Source organism: Amblyomma mixtum, chromosome 7 (genome assembly GCF_055824585.1).
Source record: "Amblyomma mixtum isolate Tamu chromosome 7, ASM5582458v1, whole genome shotgun sequence".
NCBI lineage: Eukaryota > Metazoa > Arthropoda > Arachnida > Ixodida > Ixodidae > Amblyomma > Amblyomma mixtum.
Window position 1 is genome coordinate 54,381,335 of NC_143018.1, and position 22,884 is coordinate 54,404,218.

General features: G+C 51.4%; 1 protein-coding gene across 1 annotated transcript; it reads right to left on the minus strand.

The window, feature by feature from the left end:
* Positions 1-9,665: 9,665 nt before the first annotated feature.
* On the minus strand, positions 9,666-19,893 carry LOC149336104 (uncharacterized). Its single transcript, XM_089552588.1, has 3 exons — positions 19,460-19,893; positions 17,281-17,455; positions 9,666-10,219 (listed from the first exon to the last, which is right to left on the minus strand). Exons 1-3 carry the CDS (start codon positions 19,508-19,510, stop codon positions 9,909-9,911), a joined length of 537 nt encoding a protein of 178 aa, XP_089408714.1. The 5' UTR covers positions 19,511-19,893; the 3' UTR covers positions 9,666-9,908.
* Between the last annotated feature and the right edge of the window lie 2,991 nt (positions 19,894-22,884).

Below are 22,884 nucleotides of genomic sequence, written 5' to 3' on the forward strand. Positions count from 1 at the left end.
TGCCACCCGCCCTAAGTCATTCAGCGCAAGCGTTTCCCCTCTTCTATCCTGTGAGGGCAGGCGAGGCGTCTCGAATCGGGGTAGAAAGGCGGCGAAGGAGCCCTCGGGACCAACAACACCTGCTCAGAACCAAAAGTTGTCAGTTCTGCCAACCGGGCCACAACTTTTTGACGTCACGCTGCTTACAATAGGGAGGGGGTTTCACAGTTCTGCGAAGCTGATGTTTTGCAAAGGCGATTGACATGCGGCCGTTCCAATCCAAGGTTCTTCTGCAGCCAAGGCCAGGCTAGAAAGAGGAGACAGACCTGTGTGCCTCTGCTGTGGGGAGTGGGTACAAGTTGTCAGGGCGCACCCGCCCTGGGCGCAGTGGGGTTTGTAATAAAAATCTTTAGCGCGGCACCCAACCCTTGCTCTCACCGTCGTGGTGAAGCGTTGCGTTGCGCGTTTCTTTCAAGGAACGACGCTTGCTCTGTCAACAACTGCGGGGGGCTGACGCGGAGCACGGTACAGTGGAGCACGGCTGCTGAGACTACACACTCGCCTTGCCGGACCAAGTGTAGTGTCACGGCCGCTCAATGGAAGCCTGCATTGAGCGGCCGTGGTAGTGTGTTCGCCAAACTCACTGCTGGGCAAATGCGTTTTGGTACGAGGCTTTTGTCGCAAGCTTTCTGGCACGGGGTTTTTGACACACGAGGTTTATGTAGTACGGGACATACACTGCAAGGGCGTTTGTCACGCAGGGCTAACAAGGCAGAGCTTTGGAAACGGGTGTCCTCCACTCGAATCAATCATGCTGTATCGTGCACATCGTACAAAAAATGAGGGTGCCAACAGGGGTGCCCTAACAGTGCTCATTTCTTCAGAAGGCATTATCTGGAGGGTACTGACAAACTATGCCCCTCGTGTGCCTCTGGAGTGGATGCCATTATCAAATTTTCTGGGCAAGTGGCTTATCACGCTTTTGTCACGTGAATAACCTTTATAACAACTATACAGTCAGGTGTGGCTGAAGAAGCAGGTTCGACATCCGTGCGCGTGGTTGGTAGATGATATTTTTTCAAAATGTTGATATGATCTGTTTAGACTTATGCCTTCGTTCCACTGTTGTTTCTTTTGGAACAGACATGTTTCTTCAGAAAAATAGTTGTCGCTACGGATATCGAGTATGCTGTTGTGCCGGGCCAAGATGGCTCGCACTTGACATTAGAGACTCCGGCGTACCGCTTGTCGCTGCCAAGGTGCAGGGGTTAGCGCATCAGGTGACTGCAACACTTCGCGAAAAAGTAAAAAAAGAAAACCGTACTGCCAGTTGGCGTATTTATTTCTCGCTTCCTGGGTATTTTTTCGCGCAGTTTTTTGAACACGACCGACGAAATAAGTGTTACTGCAAAATTTGCAGTTGGACCCTTGAGGCCTCTTACTCAAGCGCTTTTTTGAACGTACTATCACGATCAAAAGAAATGCGGTCAGGGTGCAGGTCGAGCTCAGTATTCGAAAGAGCAACTTTTGAGAAGGAAAACCGAGACTCCTTTACTCTCTTCCTCGATTTTTTTTTCGCATTCCCTCAAAATGCGGACTGAACTCGACTTCTGTCGGGCTTATGTATCCACTGGACGAATGCCCTGTGTTGGCTGACGCTCTGACAACCGGTGCCGTTGCGCAGTTTCCACAGCTATTCTAAAATATTTTTTTTTTCAGCGAGAGAGCTACCGGGCGCTCCGTGTTAGAAGGAGCAGAGGGAACGCTGTGAGTAGCGAGACAGGAGGCGGCCAGAGATGATTATCCTAGGGCGAAGACACGATCTTGCACCCCTGCCTCGCGCTATGGCTCATCGGTTGAGAAGCGCTGTCTTGAAACGCCGCCATATATTTCGCATCGGCTCCTGGACAATGCAGACCACTGGGAGGCCAGATCTGCGAATTTCCGCTACCTATCGCCGAAATTCACTAATTGTGCAAGGATCGATTCGCCCCAGACCTCAGGGTGAGCACAAAATGTTTTCTTATGCTAGAGCAAACACGAAACAGAGCAAACGAAACAGAGCAGCAGAAGCGATTTCAGTTGAAAAGTGACGTGAAAGCAAAAGTCCACTGATTTTGCGGACATCTGCCAGCAGCTAGAGGACTACCACGGTGCGCATAGTTTTGACTTCCCGCATTCCCCGGAATGGAGAAAAAATGAGCCTTTTACTATACAAATTTACTGCACAAACAGTGCCAGTACAAGAAGATGGGAGGGGGGGGGGTAGTGCAATATCCACATTCGATCGCTTATTTTCTAGACAGATGCTGCCGCACGCTCACATCCGTGTTCACAAGACAGCAGGGAATTAGAACTGTTGGAATATCACAATTTCGTGCTGATCACTAACGATATCACAAAAGCAGGAACGTTGCCTCGTGTGGCTACAAAATGCAGTTCCAATGAATGGATGGAAATGCTATCCTAAGGCCACAGTAGGGAGAAACTCGACGCGATTGTAATGAGTACTTATTAGCTCTTTCCAGCTATGTCCCGCAGTCTCCAGTCGAAGTTTCACAGCCAGTGTTTCCTTTTCGTTTTTCGAACCTTGGTGGTGGTAGCAGTTTATTTGACAATAAAAAGTGAAAAAAGAATGTTGCCGGCTGCGGCCGTAAGCGCTTTCGGGATTTTTGTTATCATGCATGGATGCGCGGACGGAAAAAAAGAAAATCAGCATTACTTGCAACGTATCTCAACGTCACAGACTACCTCTCCCAAGCTATTATCGGGAACGGGTGGGAGATGAAGGGGGCTAACACACTGTGATATTGCTTTCTTTTCCTCTCCGCAGCTACTAACCCAACAACATTAGTACTTGAACGCAATATGTTTGTACCATTCTGATATGCCTTATTCTGCCCATTTTCTCTTATTTACTGTTACCATATCAGCTTTCTCTTAGAATTCTACATAGCACTGGCAGTGTGTGAGTAAACAATAAAAACACTCGCCATGCATCGAAATCTCGGGTTGATGTTGCACTGCAGGTGTTTTTCCTGCAATTGCGAAATAAACGTCTGCATGGCGAACGGTAATCAATAGCACACAAGCTACGCACCACGCGCCTTTGACAGCAGAAAAGGCTGTGACAACACACATGGAAACCGCCCTTTGAAACCAAGAGGTCATCTACTATTCCGCTGCATCCATTTCGACATCATCCATATTGTTTTACGAAGGCCATAGCCCATAGATGTCTTGTGGCCCTTTGTTATAGATTCCAGTGGAACCTACGAAGCTTTATTTTGTAATATTGCTTGCCGTGGCTGCCGCTGCTAGTCATCAAATTATTGTTCAGGGTCGTGAGAAAAGAATAACTATAAAACAATGTGTACATCTCTGGAAAAAAGGGAAACAAAATATAATTTCTGTAAATGTCAAAGATATGGAGACTTTCCACATTCGAAATAGTGCCTCCTAAAAAAGAATCGCCAGGCACCATGGCAGGGCCGCCAAGGGGTGCGTAGGGGCGAAAGAAGCAGTACGGGTGTGCCAAACACGTTCGAGCGCGGTCGTCATTGTTGTGGCGTTTATCCCCCCTCCGTGACTAACCGCCTCCTTCTGCCACAACGCGAGGGAGAGGAGGTCAAGGTAGCGCAGAGAGGAGGACCAGACCGTCTCGGAGGAGCGCTTTTTCGCTTCCACGGACAAGTGGAGCCGCCCTGGTGGTTGAACTAACGTCTTGTCCAAGATGGCCGCCGTGGTACCCCCGCCTTAAGTAGTGACGCGGCGGCGGCGACGGCTGCGGCCACCTGTGCCGCGCGTGACGTCACTCGGTGTCGCGCATGCGCAGAACTCGCCATTTGGTTTCAAGGCATACGCGGCATACGGCCTACGCGAAGCTCGTTTCCGACCCTCGTAGTAAAGCTTTTCACTTCAAAACTACCCATTTTGCACCGGCTCCTGCGTATTTATGTTTGAGAACGTATACGTATAAGCATTCATGCGTTCGCATACGTAGATGCGAAGGAGCCAGTATACCTACTGCTCATGGATGGGCAACCGTATATTTTGCGGCGAGACCGACTGTACAAACTACGATTATTTGTTCCACCGGTTGGGCACTATAGAACTGCAGCATAAACCAGCGCGACATAGAGGACAGCAGAAAAAAATTCAGGGGTCACTGTGACTGTCTAAAGTGCGTAGACGCGAAAGCGTTTTCCGCACCACTTTGCCTATGTGACACTGGTGACGTCACCACTGGATGACGTCACACATAATTGATGACGAAGTAATGACAAATTACTAATTAATGACTAATTAGTAATTAATCACTTAGTACTAATTGACTGGTAATTAATGACGCTTAAGCTTCGCCTTTAGGAGTGGAACGCGACAGCATATTGTAGCGCTGCCAGGGGGTCCACGGAACGCCACCATCCGTTCGGCGCGGCTTTGCCCTTTGAACGCAACGCTCTTTGAGGAAAGGACACCTTAACCGCACCGTACAGGAAGGGAGGCAGTGGCAGTGAAAGAAGAAAGAGCGGTCGTAGCGAAGAAACTGAAAATTGTATTTAAGGAAAGGAAGTTACGCAGTAACTGTCTCACATACTCGGTGGACACCCATCAAAACGCGGACACATCTGTCGACACGGCTGCCGACACGGCTGTCGACATGGACGCAGACACGGCTGCCGACACGGACGCAGACACGGCTGCCGACACGGATTGCTAACGACAGCATGAGGCATTAAAGGTTTTCGCCTTAAAAAGGACGACGACAGACCGCGCCGATCCAGCTGGCGTCCATCCTCCTTTTTCTGGTGGCCCTGTTTATCGCGCTGGTCTGTGTTGCTACCAAGTACCGACTCGACAGTTTCACAGTTCGTTTGTGACAAAGAAGTGTGTTGGTTTTTGTGGCCTGTTCGTTGATCCGTACGTTCGCCTGATCTCCGACGAAGGCAATGTTTCGCGGAGCCTAAGGCGAGAGTGCATCGCGCTCTCTTAATCTTTGAAAAGTGTCAGGATTCCCCGTTATATGACTTTCTCAGGACAGTAGCTACTGTGTGGATGGTCGGGCCAAGCCGAGGAAGACAATAGGCCCGTGCAGGTTGTGCTAGGAAGTGAAGGGAAGATTCCGTCCGGCGTCCTTAGGCAAGATGAGTAGACTGCTGTCCAGAAGTGCTAGCGAATGGTGTAGCCGCAGTGCTCAGCAATGCCGCATTTGATTTGCGGCTTTAAGTGCTGTAACTCAAAAGTTGCTCAAATAGAACGCTTGTACAAACAAGAGACGTTGCTTTACTGTGTAGTCGGTATTGCTAGGGTTTTTAGGAGATCAACTTGCTCCTCTCACAATGGTGGAAGGAATGTGAAAACTGCTAGGGCTTAACGTTTACGCTTCTCCTCTTTAAAAGGCTTTGGCGAAATCTCCGCCTTTGATATAATCGGCAGGTAATAATGACAACCTCAACGTACTTTTACTGGAGTTTATAGTCGGTTCCGGGAATCCGGTTCTCTTATTGTATATTGACCGCACACATTATTGCTGCCTGCATAAATGAATTTGTACCTCAGGGCTCCATTCTACCCAAATTTCAACCAGGATTTCATAAAGGCCAGTCGACAGTGACTGAATCAGTAACCGTCATTGATTCCCTTGCGTAGTTCTTCGACAATAACGGTCAACTCGACATAATATTCTTGGATTTTTTTTTTTAAACTTTAAGTGGTGTCCCTCCTATAAAATCAATTCTAAAACTCATACACACTGGCCTTCCTGAAGTATTGTTGTCTTGAATTTCTGTAAGGATTAGGTTTCCGTAGAGGGATAACAATCGGACTGTCTTTCAGTCACTTGTGGGGTACCACATGGGACTGTTCCTGGGCCTTCATTTTTGTTCTGTGTCAATGCCATCACTGAAACAGTTGTTCCTCGTGTAAAATTAGTATGTTTGCAGATGAATGCGCAATGTACAGAGACATTATACATGTTGCAGTCATCAAACAGACCTCAAAATGTTTATGTAACTGACGTACTTGTACGATGCAACGAATTGGACATGCTCCTTAACATAGCGAAAGCAAACTTTCGTCGCATGGCAAAGAAAAAGAATGCATTTGCTTATACACTTCACCCAGGACTTCATGAAGTCCCTAGCTGCAAGGAGACGCCAGGTGGCGCCGAGGAGTGAAGACGCTGCCACGTCGAGCTCTGCTGTTAATGGCCTTTTTAGGCGGCTTTTGGGTGCATGCAGCAACATCTCACTTCAGACCGGTTTTCGGAAGTCCCGAGGATCAAGTGGAGCTAACTGTCTACTGCCCCCTGTGGAAGAGATGGATGGGTGCCAGATGGCGGAAGAGGGACGGTGCAGAAACCTAAATTTGTAAATTTTGCGGCCACGTGGCAACATTAGATCACCTAATATGGAGATGCGTTCGCGCCCCAGGGCGCAACGCGATTAAAACTAGCGACGAATGGGAGACTACGCTAAGAAGCTTCGACGAAAAAAAAACAGCGCTTCGCCGTCCGCCTCGCGGCCGAGGCTGAAGACCTTGTTGTTGTTGTTGTTGTTGTGACTGAGAGAAGGATGAAGAGGAAATTGCACGGGCCTGCTACTGGCTCGAGCCAAGCCACCACCGCTGCCACGTGCAGATAGAGGAGAGTTAAAAGATCACAGGAAAGAGAAAAAGGAAAGAAAAGACGCGCGTCGCAGCAACAACTGCGTCCGCCGGAGCGGACGCTGCTCAAAAAAGAAGCGGCCGAAGCCGCGCTCGCCGAAGCGAGAACAGATACTGAAGACCTTTCTCCCAGACAGGGTCGGACGTCCTCCGGCCGCGGTGCGACAGACTGCCACCCCGGACGCCTGCGTGCGGACCCGGAGGTGGCTGCCGCGCCATATTCGGCGGAAATAAATGTTCTTCCTCCGCCTCCTCCTCCTTAGCTGCAAATATTTATATTCGACGCTCAGCACCAATCTATCCTGGAATTAGCTTTTTGAAAGCATAGCCTACGCCAATGGGGTTCCGGACTGAGAGCTCCAACTGCCGCTACAACCTCCTAAACTATTTCATTAAAATAGGAAAGGAAATTCATTAAATTAGGAATATTTCGTTGAATTAGGAAAGGAAATGTGGAAGGAAGGTTGGAGTGAAAAAAGGAAGTGAGAATGAGGTGCGTAGTGGAGGCCTCCGGAATAATTTCGACCACCTGGGGATCTTTAACGTGCTGTAACATCGCACAGATGATGGTGGTTAAAACTTTATTTGGAACAGGGAAGTTTGGGACACGTAGGTCCGTGAGCCCCCGCACGGCCCCACCGCACTCAAACGTTCATGTCTCGGAGGCTCATGACGCTGGCAGCCCGGCCTGCGGCGATGGCTTGCTTGGCCGGGTCCTCGGTGCGCTGTAGAGTCTCCCAAGCCTCCCAAGTGGTAAGACGCTCCAGGCCCCGCGGGGAGGATCTACCGGGCAGAGGAAAAGTATATGGTCGAGAGTGGCTTTGGGGTGGTGGCAGAGGGTACAGGTGGGGTTTGTGTGGGCTTGGTGATAGCGTGAGTAAAGCGCGGGTAGAGTGCATGTTTGGAGCCGCTCCAATGTGTCTGATGAGAATTGTCGAAGGAGGGATGGGGTGGAGGGTAGAGCAGACGCTCGGTTTTGAAGGCCTGCGTCATTTCACTGAATGAGTGCATGCGCACCCGCGTGAACTCCAGATTGGAGGCCGCTGGTGCCCGGTTGAGAGAACCTCGGTCTAAAGCGTTGGCGGCCTTGTTTCCGGGATTCTCGGAGTGGGCAGGGACCCATATCAGCTCCATGTGGCGGGGCGGGTGTGCGGCGAGGGAGTTCAGTATTCGAAATGCATAGACGGGAACTCTCCCGCGAGCAAAATTTAGTATGGCAGTTTTAGGGTAAGATAGTATATATCCGGCCTCCGTGCGTGGGATGGCCAGGGCAATGGCGGCCTCTTCGGCCTCCTCCGAAGTGGCTGCGGAGGATATATGAAGGGAGGCAATCGGTTAGAGGGAGGGGGTTCGTGATGGCTACAACCGCGTCCTCGCCCGTGCATGCGGCATCCACCCAAACGGTATACGGTTCCGTGCTATAGTGTTTGTGGAGTGCCCGTGCGCGAGCTCTGCGTCGGGCTTCGTGGTAGGCGGGGGGCATGTTTTTGGGGAGAGGTTTAATAAGTAATTCGTGGTGAATGTGGCGGGGGACCTGGAGCTGTGCGGGATCCGTGGCTGGTAGGCGGATACCGAGGGTGTGTAGGATGTGTCTGCCGGTGGTGGTTCTCACGAGACATATGTAATGTGTCTGTCGGGGGGCCTAGATAAGTTCCCCTATCTCAGTACACTCGGGCGCCTTTTGCATTCCGCCTCCATCAAAGCGCGGCTGCCGCGGTCGGGTTCGAGCCTGGGTACTCCTGCATCTGTGTGTCTTCTTTCCGCAAACTGCGCTTTTTGAGGAATTAAATTTGGTCGACCCCGTCCCATCTTAAATTACTTGCTTCTCAGTAATTTCTGATGCATAAGCCCGAGTGTTCATGCAGTGAGTGGAATCCACATACCGAAATAAGATTAATCAACGTGAGAGTATAGAAAGAAGAGCTAGAAGATTTACTTATTCTAACTTTACTCCTTTAAATTCCTCTAAACCGTGCACTTACCCAAGTCATTCACTCGATTAGTGGACGTTGCGTGCACCAGACCCATCGCGGTATCGTTCGCAATTTTTCGGAAAGGTTAAACTTTACTGAGCACGATCCTGCAAATGTCCATCGTGAAAACTTCTCACAAACGTCACTGAGCAAGCCCCATGTCGAAGCGTGGCCCAGCCAAGGGCATCCCAACGCCATTGTTCAGCTGCGGGCACCACAGATGGCGCCGCAGCGCTCTGTCTTCCACAACGTGCATTCCTTCATACTGGTCCATAGAAAAAAAATTGCCGACAATTTCGTTGCTTTCTAATGCGAAATTTGAGCGCAGCTCATCAGCTGTTTCAGCTTTTCTACCGATTGAGGCAAATAATTTGAGCAAGGCATGTATGTACAATTACAGACAACTTATTTTCTTTCACACATATTCTTTCAAGAAACACTCCACTAACCGTTCTTGACTGTCATGAAGGAAGCTTTGTTGTCGGAGAAATAAATGGATATATACTTGACTTGCTGCACCAGTGCCTGGTCCTCAAAGAAGAGGCCTATGCAAGTATTTCGCGGGGTCCGCGGGGTCACGAAGGACGTCCACCGGTTTCATCGCTCATGGCTCACAAAGAACTGGAAGAGAATAAACTACTTATATAGGCACGCGGTTCGCAGTGGTGAACGGCGGCGGCTATGCGTTTCGGCTTGGGCGGGTGCTCAAATCGAGATCCGCCGCCACCGATCTGGTGCTCTGATTGCCGCCACATAGAGGTTGCATTGGAGGAATGAGCGAAGGGAGCAATTAAGTTATCGGGAGGTCGCGGAAGCCAGCGCGTGGGCGCATAGGAACGTTGCGTGGCGAAGAGATGGCAGCGACTGACTGATGCCGCTGACGCTGCTAGCGAGTCAAGTGAACGTGGCTTGCGTTTCGGCTTGGGATGCACGCACCGTGATCCGCTGAAGCCGAGCCGGCGCCTCGGCAACCGGAGAAAACTGCACGCTACCGCGCGGTCGCCGCCACGGAGAAAAAGGCGGGGGGGGGGGGGGGGGGGGGGTACACGCAGTGGCGAACGGCGGCGGCCATGCGTTTCGGCTTGGGCGGGCGGGAGATGGCGCCAGGAGCGCGCGCAGCTAGAGCAGCGCGCTGCCCCGGCTGCGGTGCTGGTTACGAGGGACAACGGCGACAACGCGAAACGCAGGAACCGGCGCCAAAGAGCTGCGCTCTAAAACAGTTCCTGACAAACGAACAAAAACCGTCTAATCTAGTTTGGATTTATAAATGGGTCAGCATCCCAACCCCGACAGCTACGGGTTGCCGTGCTCTCTGGAGCAATGTTGCGACAGCAGGCGGCCCGTTCTGCACCCTTGGCAGAACTCGCAAGGGTGCAGTGGTGCTCCGGTGTGGATGCGCAGGTGATACTCCAACTCTACTTTCGTCTTGAGCTTGGCATGGCCCCGGTGGCACTCGTAAGGTTCCTGGCCTGACACGCTAGTGCGGTGCCGGCCTCTTCCTGCGCATCCGAAGGGCTTGAGGGTCGCGGGCTGCTTTCGCTGGCAGAGCCGTGGTGGCGGTTCATTCCGGCCTCTGTTGCTGCCGTTCATCCCGTTCTGCTGACCTGCAATTTTTGTCAGAAACACGTATTGGTGGGGTATCTGCGTCTTCAACCCTGGCCGATGTATGTATTTGCGAGTAAAAACTTTTGCAAGAAAAATTTACGCCCGTGGTACGACGCGCACAATGGAGATCGAGAGAGAGCGTTTATTAACGTGAAAGGCTGGGATGTTGGCCGGAAAAATGAATTACCTGGCCTGCTACTTTGCACTGGAGAACAAGAAGAGGAGAAAAAAAGAGGGTCACGATGGGGGATGATGATGATGCGAGGAGGCAGATGAAAAAAGACAAGGCACACTTGCTAACATTACAAACACGAGTCAAGGCCCGTATCGCTTAAAAAGCGTTGCCTGTAGAGTTTTCAAACTTCCTGGCCATGCGCCGAGGATCAAATCCTTCGAGAGGGGCCTAGCGTCAAAGGACTTCAAAATAGATGCTAGTATGAGTCTTTCCCGACAATATGCTTGGCACGCCACTAAAACATGCTCTACAGCCTCTAGTACGCCACATGTGGAACAGTCCGGGGAGTCGCTTGTCTAATTAAGTGCAAGTACTTGCGCGTGAAGGCGACGTTTAAACGTGACCTATGCATTACGCATGCAATTGGGCGTGGTATTCAGCGAGGAACAGAAAAGGCCATCGTCGGATCTAGCCGTTTAAGGCGGATGTGTCGAGAGTGTGGAAGTGCCAAATATCTAGCCATCGCTCTCCTCATAGACCCCGAAAGGAGACAAGTGGTGTCCAGTCTAGAGAACGGCAAAGCTGTGTGCAGACCACTGCTGAAGGCGCTCCTTGCTTCAGCGTCGGCGGTCTCATTTCCATCCAGTCCGCAGTGACCAGGGATCCACTGGAACACAATACGATGGCCTTTTTCATAAGCAGATGAAAGGAGTCTAGTTATATCAAGAGCCAGAGCCTTGTAGGCGGTGTGGCGTAAGATTCATCCCAAAATTTGTAGCGCAGGTTTAGAGTATCTGAAAATGCACCACTCCTGAGGCGGTTCTCCGCAGGCGTGGCGGATCGCTTCCCGAACGGCCGCAAGCTCTGCAGCGGTTGAAGTAGAATTGTGTCCTAAAATGAATCTCCGAGTCGTCTGCTGAGCGGGGATTACCAATTCCGATGTCGATGCCCTTGGTGGCACAGATCCATCAGTGTATACGTGCACACAGTTTTGGTATTCTGACCAGATGTAGGCAAGAGCAAGTTGGTTCAGTCTGCTTAGCGGCATCACAGATTTCTTCAGTATGCCAGGGACATGCAGGCATATTGAAGGCTCAGCCATCACCCATGATGGCTGCAAGGGATGATGAGGCAGGGCATAGTCTGATGGCAATTCGGATTGATGGCAGCGCAGTGCATATGCTAAACTGCTGCCCGGTCGCTCATCAAAAATCTTCGTCAGCGAGTGACAGGCGTGCCGTGTAAGCGCGCGTAAATATGCTCAAAGTGGTTCGTGTGACCGAAAAATCGATAATGGGCACGCACAAGATTCCTCAATCTTGCCTTTGTTTGAGGCACAACGTTGTAATCCGAGGCATATCTTGAGCGCCTGTGCTTGAACACTAATGTCCGGAAGCAGGAAATGCTCAGGGTAGAGAGTACAGGAAGGCTGTAACGAATGTAGCCTATACAGAGAGTATAGCAAAGTTTTAGCAAGGAGCGCTCCGTTGGGCCTCATTTAATGAGCTACGAAGTGAAGGTTTAATGAGCCACGAAGTGAAGGAGATGGCAAAAAAGTGTGGGTCTTTTCTTTAGCATATTTATATGCCTCGACCATGACAGATCGCGGTTGATGATAATGCCCAAAAGTCTGTCGTGGGAGACGTATGCCATTGCAACCCCTTGAAGTGTTTTCGGGTAGCGGCAGACAGACTTGCGCGTGAATGCGACCCCAGCACAGTTTTTAGCTGCTAAATGCAAGCCCTGACGCCGTAGGCACGTTGTAATCTCGCGCGCATTTGCTGACGCGTCGAACCCGATGCCCAGATGCAGATATCATCAGCACAGGCACTATGTTGATGTTAGGAAGTTCATTAACCAGTCCAATCAACGCCGCGTTAAATATGGTTGGGCTGAGAACTCCTCCCTGAGGAACACCACGGCAAACCTGATGACGGGTAGTCTCTCCATCAGGCGTATACATGTAAAGGGACCGGTCGTTGAGGTAGCTCACAATCCACGAGTACATCCGGCCTCCAACGCCCATGTCGTCAAGGGCATCGTCATGAAGTATGTTATCGAAGGCCCCTTTGATGTCTAAGAAGACAGCTGCAGCGAGTCGGCGACTATATTTTTCATGTTCCACAGTCAATATGAGGTCGATTACGCTGTCAGTCGAAGAACGTACCCGCCGGAACCCGGTATCATGACCGGATAGACAGCATTCTGCTCTAAGAACCATTCGAGCCGCGCGAGCACCATTCGCTCCATCCCCTTACCGACGCAGCTTGCAGTGCAACTGGCCGGTATGAGTTGCAGGCTTCAAAAGAGCAACCAGGGGACTGATCTTCCAGCGGTCTGGAACAATTCTGGAGCCCATGTATCATTGTAGTAGCTGAGGAGCACAGTTCTGCCTTCCATGCCAAGGTGGGAGAGAGAGGCACGTAAGAAATCCCGTCAGAACCAGGTGTAGATGAACGCCTACACGAGGAAAGAACAGTGTCTTGTTCAGTCATCGTGAATAGCATGTCGTAGTGGTCGTTTGGCGAAGGTGGCACAATAGCCTCCAATCTGTTTGATGCTATCAGAGTTGTGCCCACAGCCATTTTGCAGAATTATTCTGCTACCTCTACCTTATTACGGCGTTGGTAAAGGGACAGGGCATGGAAATGACACCGTTATTATGGGTGTGAACGCAAGATCCTTGCTACATGCCAAATACGTGACAGCGGTTTGCGAGGGTACAGCGATGCTCAGAAGTTCCTCCAGCGTTGTCTCGCCAATCTCGCGAGGTGGCGCTTTATTTGTCGTTGAGCTCGGCGACATAGGGCGAGATCATATGTGGATTTAGTTCTTCTGTATTCCCTTTCGGCGCGCCGTCGGATTGCGCTTATAGTATCTCGAATTACACATCGATAGTAGATTCTGGCGTAGGCGCACGTATATACCGCGTGCTCTTAACTAGAGAGGACGTAATCAAGTCTTCTATTTTAGACGGTGACGTGAGGTTCGCACGAGAAGTCTCCAGGGACATCCTAAAGGCGGACCAATCTGTATATCGCACGTGAGACCAAGTGCACGGTAGCGCGTACCACTTGACGCATACATACGTTGGAATGTGGTCACTCCCATGTGTTTCCACGTCACTGCACCAGCTAACGTAAGACTGGAGACTTGCTGAAACAAACGCCAGATCCAAACAGCTGCTGTTCGACGTGCCAGTAGAAACGTACGTGAACCATCGTTGATATTGACAAAATTATGGGAGTGCATAAAGTCAAGCAGGTTACTGCCTCGTTATTTATAGCAGCACCTCCTCACTGAGGGTGGTGAGCATTAAAATAGTCCACTATTATATGAGGAGCTGTGCAACTCTGGAAAGCAGAAAATAGGTACGAAATATCAATGGCATCTCTGGGTGGAATGTAGCCACCGATTATAGAGAAGAACCGTCCTTTTAACGTGACTGCCAACCAGATGTAATGGTTTGGTTTATTCGGGTTTAACGTTCTAAAGTGACTCAAGCTATGATGGACGCCGTAGTGAAGGGCTCCGGAAATTTAGACCACCTGGGGTTATTTAACGTGCACTGACATCGCACAGCACAAAGCCTCTAGAGTTTCGCCTCCATCGAAATTCAGCCACCACGGCCGAGATCGAACCCGCGTCTTTCGGGTCAGCAGCCGAGCACCGTAACCACTGAGCCACCGCGGCGGGGATAAACCAGATGTAATGGTTTGTGTTGTGTGTCTGTGCGAGTTGGCGGACGTGCGCAATGTCTTGGCGTATGCGAACTAACACTTTGCTTGTTTCGTCTTCTTCGCGAGGCCACAGCAGTACACACCCAGAAAGGCGGAAAAGAGACGGCATGTTGGGCTCACATATACAAGCATAGGGAAGCGGTACTTGTGGGCGCGTTGCCGGAAGTCACTCAGACGACCGCGTAGGGCTCGGGTATTCCATTGCAACACTACACTGCGGCGCACGTGCATTTGCACAGAGGAGGTGGGTATTGGTAGTGCCATAATGAATTACTGCAATGCCGCCAAGAGCGGCTCAAGTGCGTCCAAAAACTGCACAACTATCCTTGCTGTTGGCGTGTTGATGCCTGAAAGCAGCACGCGCACTCAACACAAAGGCCTTTTTAGCATAATGATCACCTCCTGACCTTCGGGCTTGCCAGCAGTGTCAGCTGGAGTGGCAACCAGTCTTGGTCGTGCCGTGCCGATGTCCTTGGATGGCAGAGCAGGCATTTCAGCATCAGAGGAAGTTAACTGCATCGGACTCAGCCACTGCGGTAACATATGGGACACTGCTCGAGGCGTCTCGATAACGTTTTAGAGCGCAGCTCTTTGGCGTCCGTTCCTGGGTTTCGCGTCGTCGTCGGCCTCGTAACCAGCTCCGCCCCCATTTCAGCAGCGACCGACTGATACCGCTGGATGCCGCTGACGCCGCTAGAGAGTCAAGATAACGTGACTGCATAGAACACCGTCGCCGCCATGCAGAAAGAGGAGGAAAGGGTCCCCCCCCCCCCCTGTCGGCCTCGTAACCAGCTCCGCCCCCCTTTCATCCCCCCAGCGCTAGCAGCGACCGACTGATACCGCTGGATGCCGCTGACGCCGCTAGAGAGTCAAGATAACGTGACTGCATAGAACACCGTCGCCGCCATGCAGAAAGAGGAGGAAAGGGTCCCCCCCCCCTGTTCTTGTGTGGCGGATAGGGTGCTCTTCAGTTGCCGACGCGCCGGTTATTTCACGTAGGCCCAGGCACGTCGACGAATACGTGACCACCTTCCCACGGCTAGACCTGGTTCTTAGCGCTGCGGAAGCGAGGGTATCATATTGTTTGTGTCGGCATCGGCGGCGTTGTCCCTGAAACCAACTCCGCAGCTGGGGTTGACTCACTATCGAAAAGGTGAAACAGCTTATTTGCTGCGCTCAAATTTCGCATTAGGAAGTAACGTAATCGTCGGTAATTTTTTAGGCTCGTGCTGCTGTACCTCCAGAGCTGATACTTGCTGCGACGTTGGTGCAGCTAGACTAGTTGCATTATGTGGATCCGGACGACGGAGCCGGGAACGATGTCTGTGGTGACGAATACGCGCAGCCGCTTCTCGGTGGGTCGAATTGTCATCTTAGGGCAGTCCTTAGCCGTTGCTTCATGTACGCCCGAGCACTTTGCGCACTTTATAGTGCCTGTCGTGCAGGTGTTATGCTGGTACATCCCGCCGCATCGACGGCAGGATACGACGTTTTTGCAAACAGCACTCACGTGTCCTATCTTGTTGCACCTGAGGCACTGAAAAGGGCGCGGAACATACAGCGGGCAGGATGCCTCACAAGGCCCACTGTCACCCACACTTCGCGCACTTTTACGTGGGAAGCTCCCAGACACCCTTAGAGCGTGTGGGAGTAGCGGTCTCGGACTCGAAGGAGATGCCCTCGACCCAGCGTGGCAAGCTCAGCGGAGACCAGCCACCAAGTGACAAGAGGTTTTTGGGCGTTCGGTGCCCAGCTTTCGCTGGTCGCAAGCCAGAGAATGGGTCGGAGCCAAAGGTTCACAAAACAAAACAAGGTTTATATAGCAAAGAGACGATACAGAGGATTACACAATCACTAGTACAGACACATACAAAGTGATTAACAAACAATGCAACTCGGGCAAAGTTAAACTCGAGAGAGAATACAATACTAAGGCAATATTGCACCTAAAGTGCACTAATACAGAGAGAGAGTTAAACAAACAAAACACAATTTGTTCACCGGGCACTGCGGCAGTCCGACGACCAGAGTTCCACGACGATGCCGTCCCGCAGACTGGCGAACGTTGCCTCGTTGGTCCGTGGCTGGCCGAGTGGTGTTTTCCCGGGAGTCGAACGGGCGCGCTTCGATGAAGCTTAAACGGCGGTCCGGACTGACTGATACCTGTCAGCGTCCTTCTTTTATAGGTTCGCTTTCAAGTCTGTTTGTTCAACGCGCCGGAGTAGGCGCGCACATACACGCAGCATTTGCAGTGCTGTCTCCCTTCTCTCTTCTCACTGGCCGCGCGTCCCCATTGGTCCGGGTCAGGAGTCGTTTCGCGAAGGTTCCAGCGTGTTCTAGCGTGGCGCCGTCGTGGCGGCGTCGCCGACGCCCGGGTGCAGAGGAGGGGGACATGTCTTAGCGCACGCAAGGCTTCCCCCTCTTCCCCCCGTCAGCTGTAGAACCGACTCGCATGTTCGAGAATAATCGGCGGGGATGACTCATTTCCTCGGCGCACGCCGCGGCGATGGAGAGAGAGGCACGCGCTCGGCGGGGGCTTTCCCTCTCCCCCGTCGGGCTCGCGCCGGCGAGACGCCTTGCGCGCGGCGGTTTTTCTTTGTTTGTTCCTAAAATGCGCCGAATTTTGTGACACCCACCTTGACGTGCGATGGGAGAGAGTAAGTGTAAAAAACTAACTTTACACACTTGGAGTGGCCGAAACGAAAAATGTCAACTATCCGGGCCGTAGAATTGATCAGCGTCCGGAGGTCCTTGTCATCTATCTCCGGGTCAACAGCAGTGATAACTCCAGTGGTAGTCCGCTTCCCGTGAGCAACGTAGGAGAAGTCCGCCATGCCATCGAGGACATCAGTTTCTTTTAGCTTGTCCACTGCTGCCTGTATGCAACAGACATTCTGGCACCCGCGAAAGATGACCGCATGACCCTACAAAATATCTCAGAATTTCGACGTCTCCTACGATCAATTATGTCAGCTGAACAAGGTGACGCCGAAAAAGGTTTGGCTACATATGGACTGCACTGACGTAACAGCGGCAACCGTGTCGGAGGGGCAGGAGGGGCAACGTAAACTCTGCTTCCTCCGAGACATTCCAGGCTACTCCGTAACTCTGGTGAGCACGTCAGTGGAGCGGTGGAGTGGCCCACCTTGCTTGTTACAGCGGCCCTGCGTAGCCTTCCGCGCGGATTCTTTCCTCCTCTCCCTCCTCCGGATGAACTCCTGGATCCTATCGGCAAGAGCGTTCTCGTCCAGCTGGTGTGGGTCCAAGTACCTTGCTCTGGACGACGCAGCAGTGGCCCTGTAGGGTTGAGGAGGGGACAGCTGCGCAGAGGAATGCAAGTGTGCGCCCGAAATGAGTGGAAGGCAGAGCTGTATCTTTAATGCTCTGGTAAAGATACAACACCTTAGATACTCTGGAGAGTATTTCGGTACTTTTTCTCCAAGGAAGATGAAATGCTTGGCGCGCTTCAAGCATGCCGTACTTCTACCGCCTATTTTCGACAAACTAAGGCATGGATATTGCGCGGAAACTGCAATGAACTTCAGGTCGAACATGAACACGACCCTTCTGAACCGTTCCAAAATTTACTATAAGAATATTATCTAGCAGGAAAAAGAAATTGGGAGCGGAGACTTTAGCTGTACCTTAAGGGTATAACGCGAAAGCGTAGAGGGTTAAAGTCCATATATGCGGAACTGGTCATCCTCGACGATACATTCATAGGTCCTTGGGAGTCTCCATACGAGTTCAGGAGCAGTGGTGCAGCCGCATCACTGCTCTGCGGAAATGGCTCAGTATCTGTCTTATATATCTGTGGACGCCAGAGCCGCGCCGGACTGCACTATGGACTGCATTATGGACTGCATATGGACTGCATATGGACTGTACAGAGGTAAAAATTCAGGGGGCACTTTGACTGTCTAAAGTGCGTAGAGGCGAAAGCGTTTTCCGCACCACTTAGACTGCCGCGGTGGCACAGGTGACGTCACTACTGGATGACGTCACATAATTAATGTCTAATTACTAAGTAACGACAAATTACTAACCAATTGCTAATTACTGATTAATGACTAACTACTGATTAACTGATAATTAGTGACACTTAAGCTTCGCCTTTAGGAGTGGAACGCGGCAGCGTGTTGTAGCGCTGCCAGGCAGTCCATGGAACAGCGCCACCAACCATTCGGCGCCATGCCTTACCCTTTGATCCCAACGCTTTTTGAGGAAAGGAAATGGCGCACTAATTCTGTCATCTCGGTGGACCCCCAAACCGCACCGTACAGGAATGGAGGAAGTGGGAGTGAAAGAAAAAAGAGAAAGAGGGGCCGTAATGAAGAAAATGGTTTGGTTTAGTTTATGGGGTTTAACGTCCCAAAGCGACTAAGGCTATGAGAGACGCCGTAGTGGAGGGCTCCACAAATTTCAACCACCTGGGGTTCTTTAACGTGCACTGACATCGCACAGTACACGGGCCTCTAGAATTTCTCCTCCAAAGAAATTCAACCGCCGTACATGTCTCTAAAGCAACCTAAGACAGCACCGTATTCACTACACGCGCGTCTCCTCCTCTGCCTCCGTACAGGCAGTGTGTGGCTGTGGTGAAAACATTTATTTGGAAGGAACAGGAAGTATTTTTGGATCAGCCCGTAAGGTACCGTACCTTACCAGCACTATATAGGTGAGGTGCCTAGTTTGGGAGCCCAGTGGCGGTGGCCGCCGCCCGGGCACTCCAGGAGGCGCTGCTCCAGACTAAGGCTTGTTGGGCTTGTAAGTCGTGGCAGCCGAGCAGAGTCGCCTCCCAATCCTCCCGGGTTGGGTTGGGGATGGGGGGAATAGCCGGATTGGAGGCGCAGGCTCACACCACGATAACGGTGGAGGCGTTCGGCCTTCCACACACTGCCTGCTTTAACGGCAGGCAGTGTGTGGATGGCCGAACGCCTCCACCGTTATCGTGGTGCTCCCAGAGCATTGTGCGCGAACTGCGACAGCCATGACGCCAAACCAAGCGTAACTGAACCTTTTCGCTTGTATATCCAGGCTTAACCACAGCCAAGCCACTGCCAAATTTTTTCTTTGTATAAAAGCACACCCCTTATGTAATTCCCTCTACAGCGAACTGTAAGGTAATAAACTGAACTGAATTGTCCGAACCTCAGAATGGTGGCTCGGTGTTACTGTACGCGCCAGAGCGGCGGTACTCAGACGCTGGTAACGCCCGCGCACTGCAGGGCATAAACCTCGTGACTCAGTTCTATAGAGTGAAAGTCCACAAAGACCATTCAGTCGCATAAAGATACTGCGTGCATTGTGAAATTCATAAATACCTCTTGCGAAGTACGCAATCCAGCAGCCTCCTTCTCCTCCATCTGGTGCATTTTCTCGTTGCAAATTTCGTCTCCGGCGTGCGTTCGCGCTCAGACTGCCGAATTCGCAGCGCAGTGGCGAGACAAAACGGTGACAGGGGATGAAGGTCAGAAGGAACCGAGGTGTAATAAGGTGCAGTCAGCTTTGCACAACAAAAAGTCGGTACGCTTTCAGACGCTTATCGAACGCTGCGTCCGCTCTGTTCTATAGAGGTTTTTGAACGAGCACGTTGCGCTGTTCCCGAGTTGAGACGCCTGACGAACGCGACGCGAGCTGTGGTGCATCGGGCAACTGGACGCGGCTTGGCATCTGTAACGTTGAGTGCGTTTCGAACAACGCTACTCGTTTGGTTTGGTTCGGTTTGGTTTGTGGTGTGCATCAGGCAACTACAGGTTTTCCCACTGAATTTAATCCTAGTGCCAGCAGAATTAATCTGAGCGCCGACAGATATAATCTGCCTGCCATGTAATTTAATCTCAGTGCCATGCACTTAATCTAAGCGCCAGCGTATTTGATCCAATCGCCAACTCGACCAATGCCAGCGCCAACCAATTTAATCCCAGTGCCAACGCAAATAATACAAGCGCCAGCTGTTTTAATCCAGGTGCCAACCAATTTAATCCGCATGTGGAAAACGAATGCGGTAGAAGATTCCAGAGCGCAGAGCACGAATGCCAGAAATAAAGCGAAGTTAAGATAATTTCTGTGACCATGCGAGCCTGTGAGTCACATTCTCATGAACTATTTCGTTTTCTTCGCATACCTTGCAACATCAAAGAGCCACTAGCAGCTGTTAAACCTCAGTATTTGATGCAACTCTTGCGGCTTGTGACTGTCGTATATTAATTAGTTGGGTAAGCACTGCTGATTATGGGTTGCCTTATGCGCTGAATCTGCATGCTAGTTACAATTACGGCCTTCATACCGTTTTTATATTGCCGGCCGTTTTCATACAACCGGTGCGAAATGTTTTCGGGAGGCTCTGATAAAGATTCAACACTACTAGCAGAAACAAAAAGGGAGTAGTGTAATACAGAGTTCTTCCAGGTGGGACGAGTCATAGAACCGGAGTAACGGTTCTTAACTTTACGGTTTATTTAGTTTTAAAAGGGAAAGTGAGCGGAGCCTTATAGCGGTGTTAACAATCTAGGTTTATACAAGCACAGAAGGGGCCGTCTTTGAAATACAGTTTTATTTTCTGTAGGACATTAGGTGGCGCAAAGTGTGACCTCCCACTTTTTACATGTCATCTTCACGCAAAACTGCTGGTATAAAAGAAAAGTTATGGCGGTCGAAAGCAGCGCACTCTACTCGCTGTACTTGCTGCATACAGTGTCGAGCAGCGTCGAGCAACAAACTGCGCCGATGCTCCCTTTTAGTCAGTCCGGGCGGAGTGGTGAGCGCCAAGTCTCTCCGCTCGCTGAGGAAAGGTTTGACTTCAGACTTGAACTTCGAAAACACTTCCTCTATAGGGTTAAAAAATGGGCTGTAAGGAGGCAGCCTCTTGATTGAGTGCAGCTGACTGGTCAGGACTGCCTGTTCGGCATGTGTGTGAGCGGGGGCATTATCAAAAATAAAAACGGCTTCTGAACCAGGCTGTTCACTTTCGGCACGGGCTGATATATCGCTCAAAAATTCGTTAAACACGACCCAGTGAACCTTGTCGACAGCCGTACAATGTATGACACCGTTTACTGACATACAGGCGATAATATTGTTACGTGGCGGCCAGCCGAAGAATGAGGCGTGGCGAACGATGGCTATGAGATGATTTAATGGCCGCTGGCCTAGCGCGGGCGCTCCGTCCCGCGCCACTGCCAGCTTCGTCTTCGTCACACTACCCGGGGCCTCCGAGCGATCGTCCCGATCGGTGACGAACAGACGGCGAAATGGCGATGGTCTTGAGTGAAGGATTGAACAATATATAGAAGATGGTGCAGTGCTGGCCGCCACGATGAGAAAGTTGAGAGAATGAGTCCCGGTCCACGAAGCATCCGGGCCGTAGGGTGCCAGGAGCTGACGGCCGAGGCCCTTGGACGCACCGAACGGCAGGGGCAGGGGGGCGGTGTCCTTATGTGTGGGCAGGGTCTTGGGTCGGTCGGGTCTCGGGTCTTGTGGGTCTTGGGTCTTGGGTCGGTCGGGTCGCTGTCGTCAGTGCATCGTGTCCTGTGGTCCGGGCGGGGGACGGGGCTGGGGTGAGCGGCGAGGTCGGTTCAGGTCGGGCGGGCTGGGGCACGGCCGTGCGGCGCTGACCAGGTACTCACAGCCGACGTCCACGGCAGGCCCAGGACGCCGAAGCTCCGTGACCAGGATGGTGATGAAGGGACCCCAGCACCTCACACCAAATGTTACGTGGCGGCCAGCCGAAGAATGAGGCATGGCGAACGATGGCTATGAGATGATTTAATGGCCGCTGGCCTAGCGCGGGCGCTCCGTCCCACGCCACTGCCAGCTTCGTCTTCGTCACAATATTAAGGTTTGCGCCTCTGGTGCCAGTCGTCGTCTGCACTGCAGGTTGCCCCTTAACCGCACGGCCGAAGCTCCTTGAACACCATATGTTATAGTTGCTCTCATCAACGTAAAGCTTGCACAAGCGGGGTCCTTCACACTGCAGCCACTGCGCATATGCTTTGCGGGTGCGTTTCACGTCATCTCTGTTGCGGTCGATGGGCCTCTGAGTCACCAACTTCATAGAGTAGCCATGCGCATCCAGTAGGCGATCAATGCTACCTGTGCTGATGGCAATTCCGGACAATTCTTCGTCCACCGCCTGCTTTATTTGCTTTAGCGTGAAAGCAGGGTTGTTTCCACAATATTTTTGAGAGCCGCTACAACCTCATTTCCGAATTTCTTCGACGTTCTGCCTTTCTTCAGCACCTCTCTATCGGTAGCTGCAATGGACCTTGCTGTCTTTAAATTGATGCCCAGCGTGTCTGCCATTTTTTTCGCATCTCCTCCACGCCTTGACACATCGAGAACTCTGGCCCTGTCATGTTCGGAGACTGCTGTTCTTCCTTCTCGGTGCATCTGGGGGCTTGAATGACGGTCCTCGTTTTCGCTGTCCAGTTAGGACGTAAGAGCACGGCTCATCGGCTTCCATGGAAGAAAATACTGCTCGTTAATGCCCATGTGAGATGAAGAAAAAGTCGTACACTATCACCTGCTTATAGTATACGAGTGCGTACCACCACCGTCCGGCTCTACTCCGTTGTGCAAATGCAGCCACAATGCGGCACACACAAAGCCGTCTGCTTTGAGACTTTCTTGTCTTCTGTGTTTTTAACAATGCTTTTTTACGTGCCTGAGAAATAAATCTTATTACTTGAAAAGGGAAGTTCACAGATTTCTAGTAACGTGTGCACATATCTATGTCTTTTTCTGTTGT

What these genes read in the sequence shown, in the direction of transcription:
- LOC149336104 (XM_089552588.1), bottom strand. Translation starts at nt 19,510, where the DNA reads ATGCACCAGATGGAGGAGAAGGAGGCTGCTGGATTGCGTACTTCGCAA. An exon ending in GATTGCGTACTTCGCAAGAG is followed by an intron (nt 17,456 to 19,459) that starts GTATTTATGAAT and finishes TCCTCTGCGCAG; the next exon opens with CTGTCCCCTCCTCAACCCTA. An exon ending in GGGCCGCTGTAACAAGCAAG is followed by an intron (nt 10,220 to 17,280) that starts GTGGGCCACTCC and finishes CAAAAATTGCAG; the next exon opens with GTCAGCAGAACGGGATGAAC.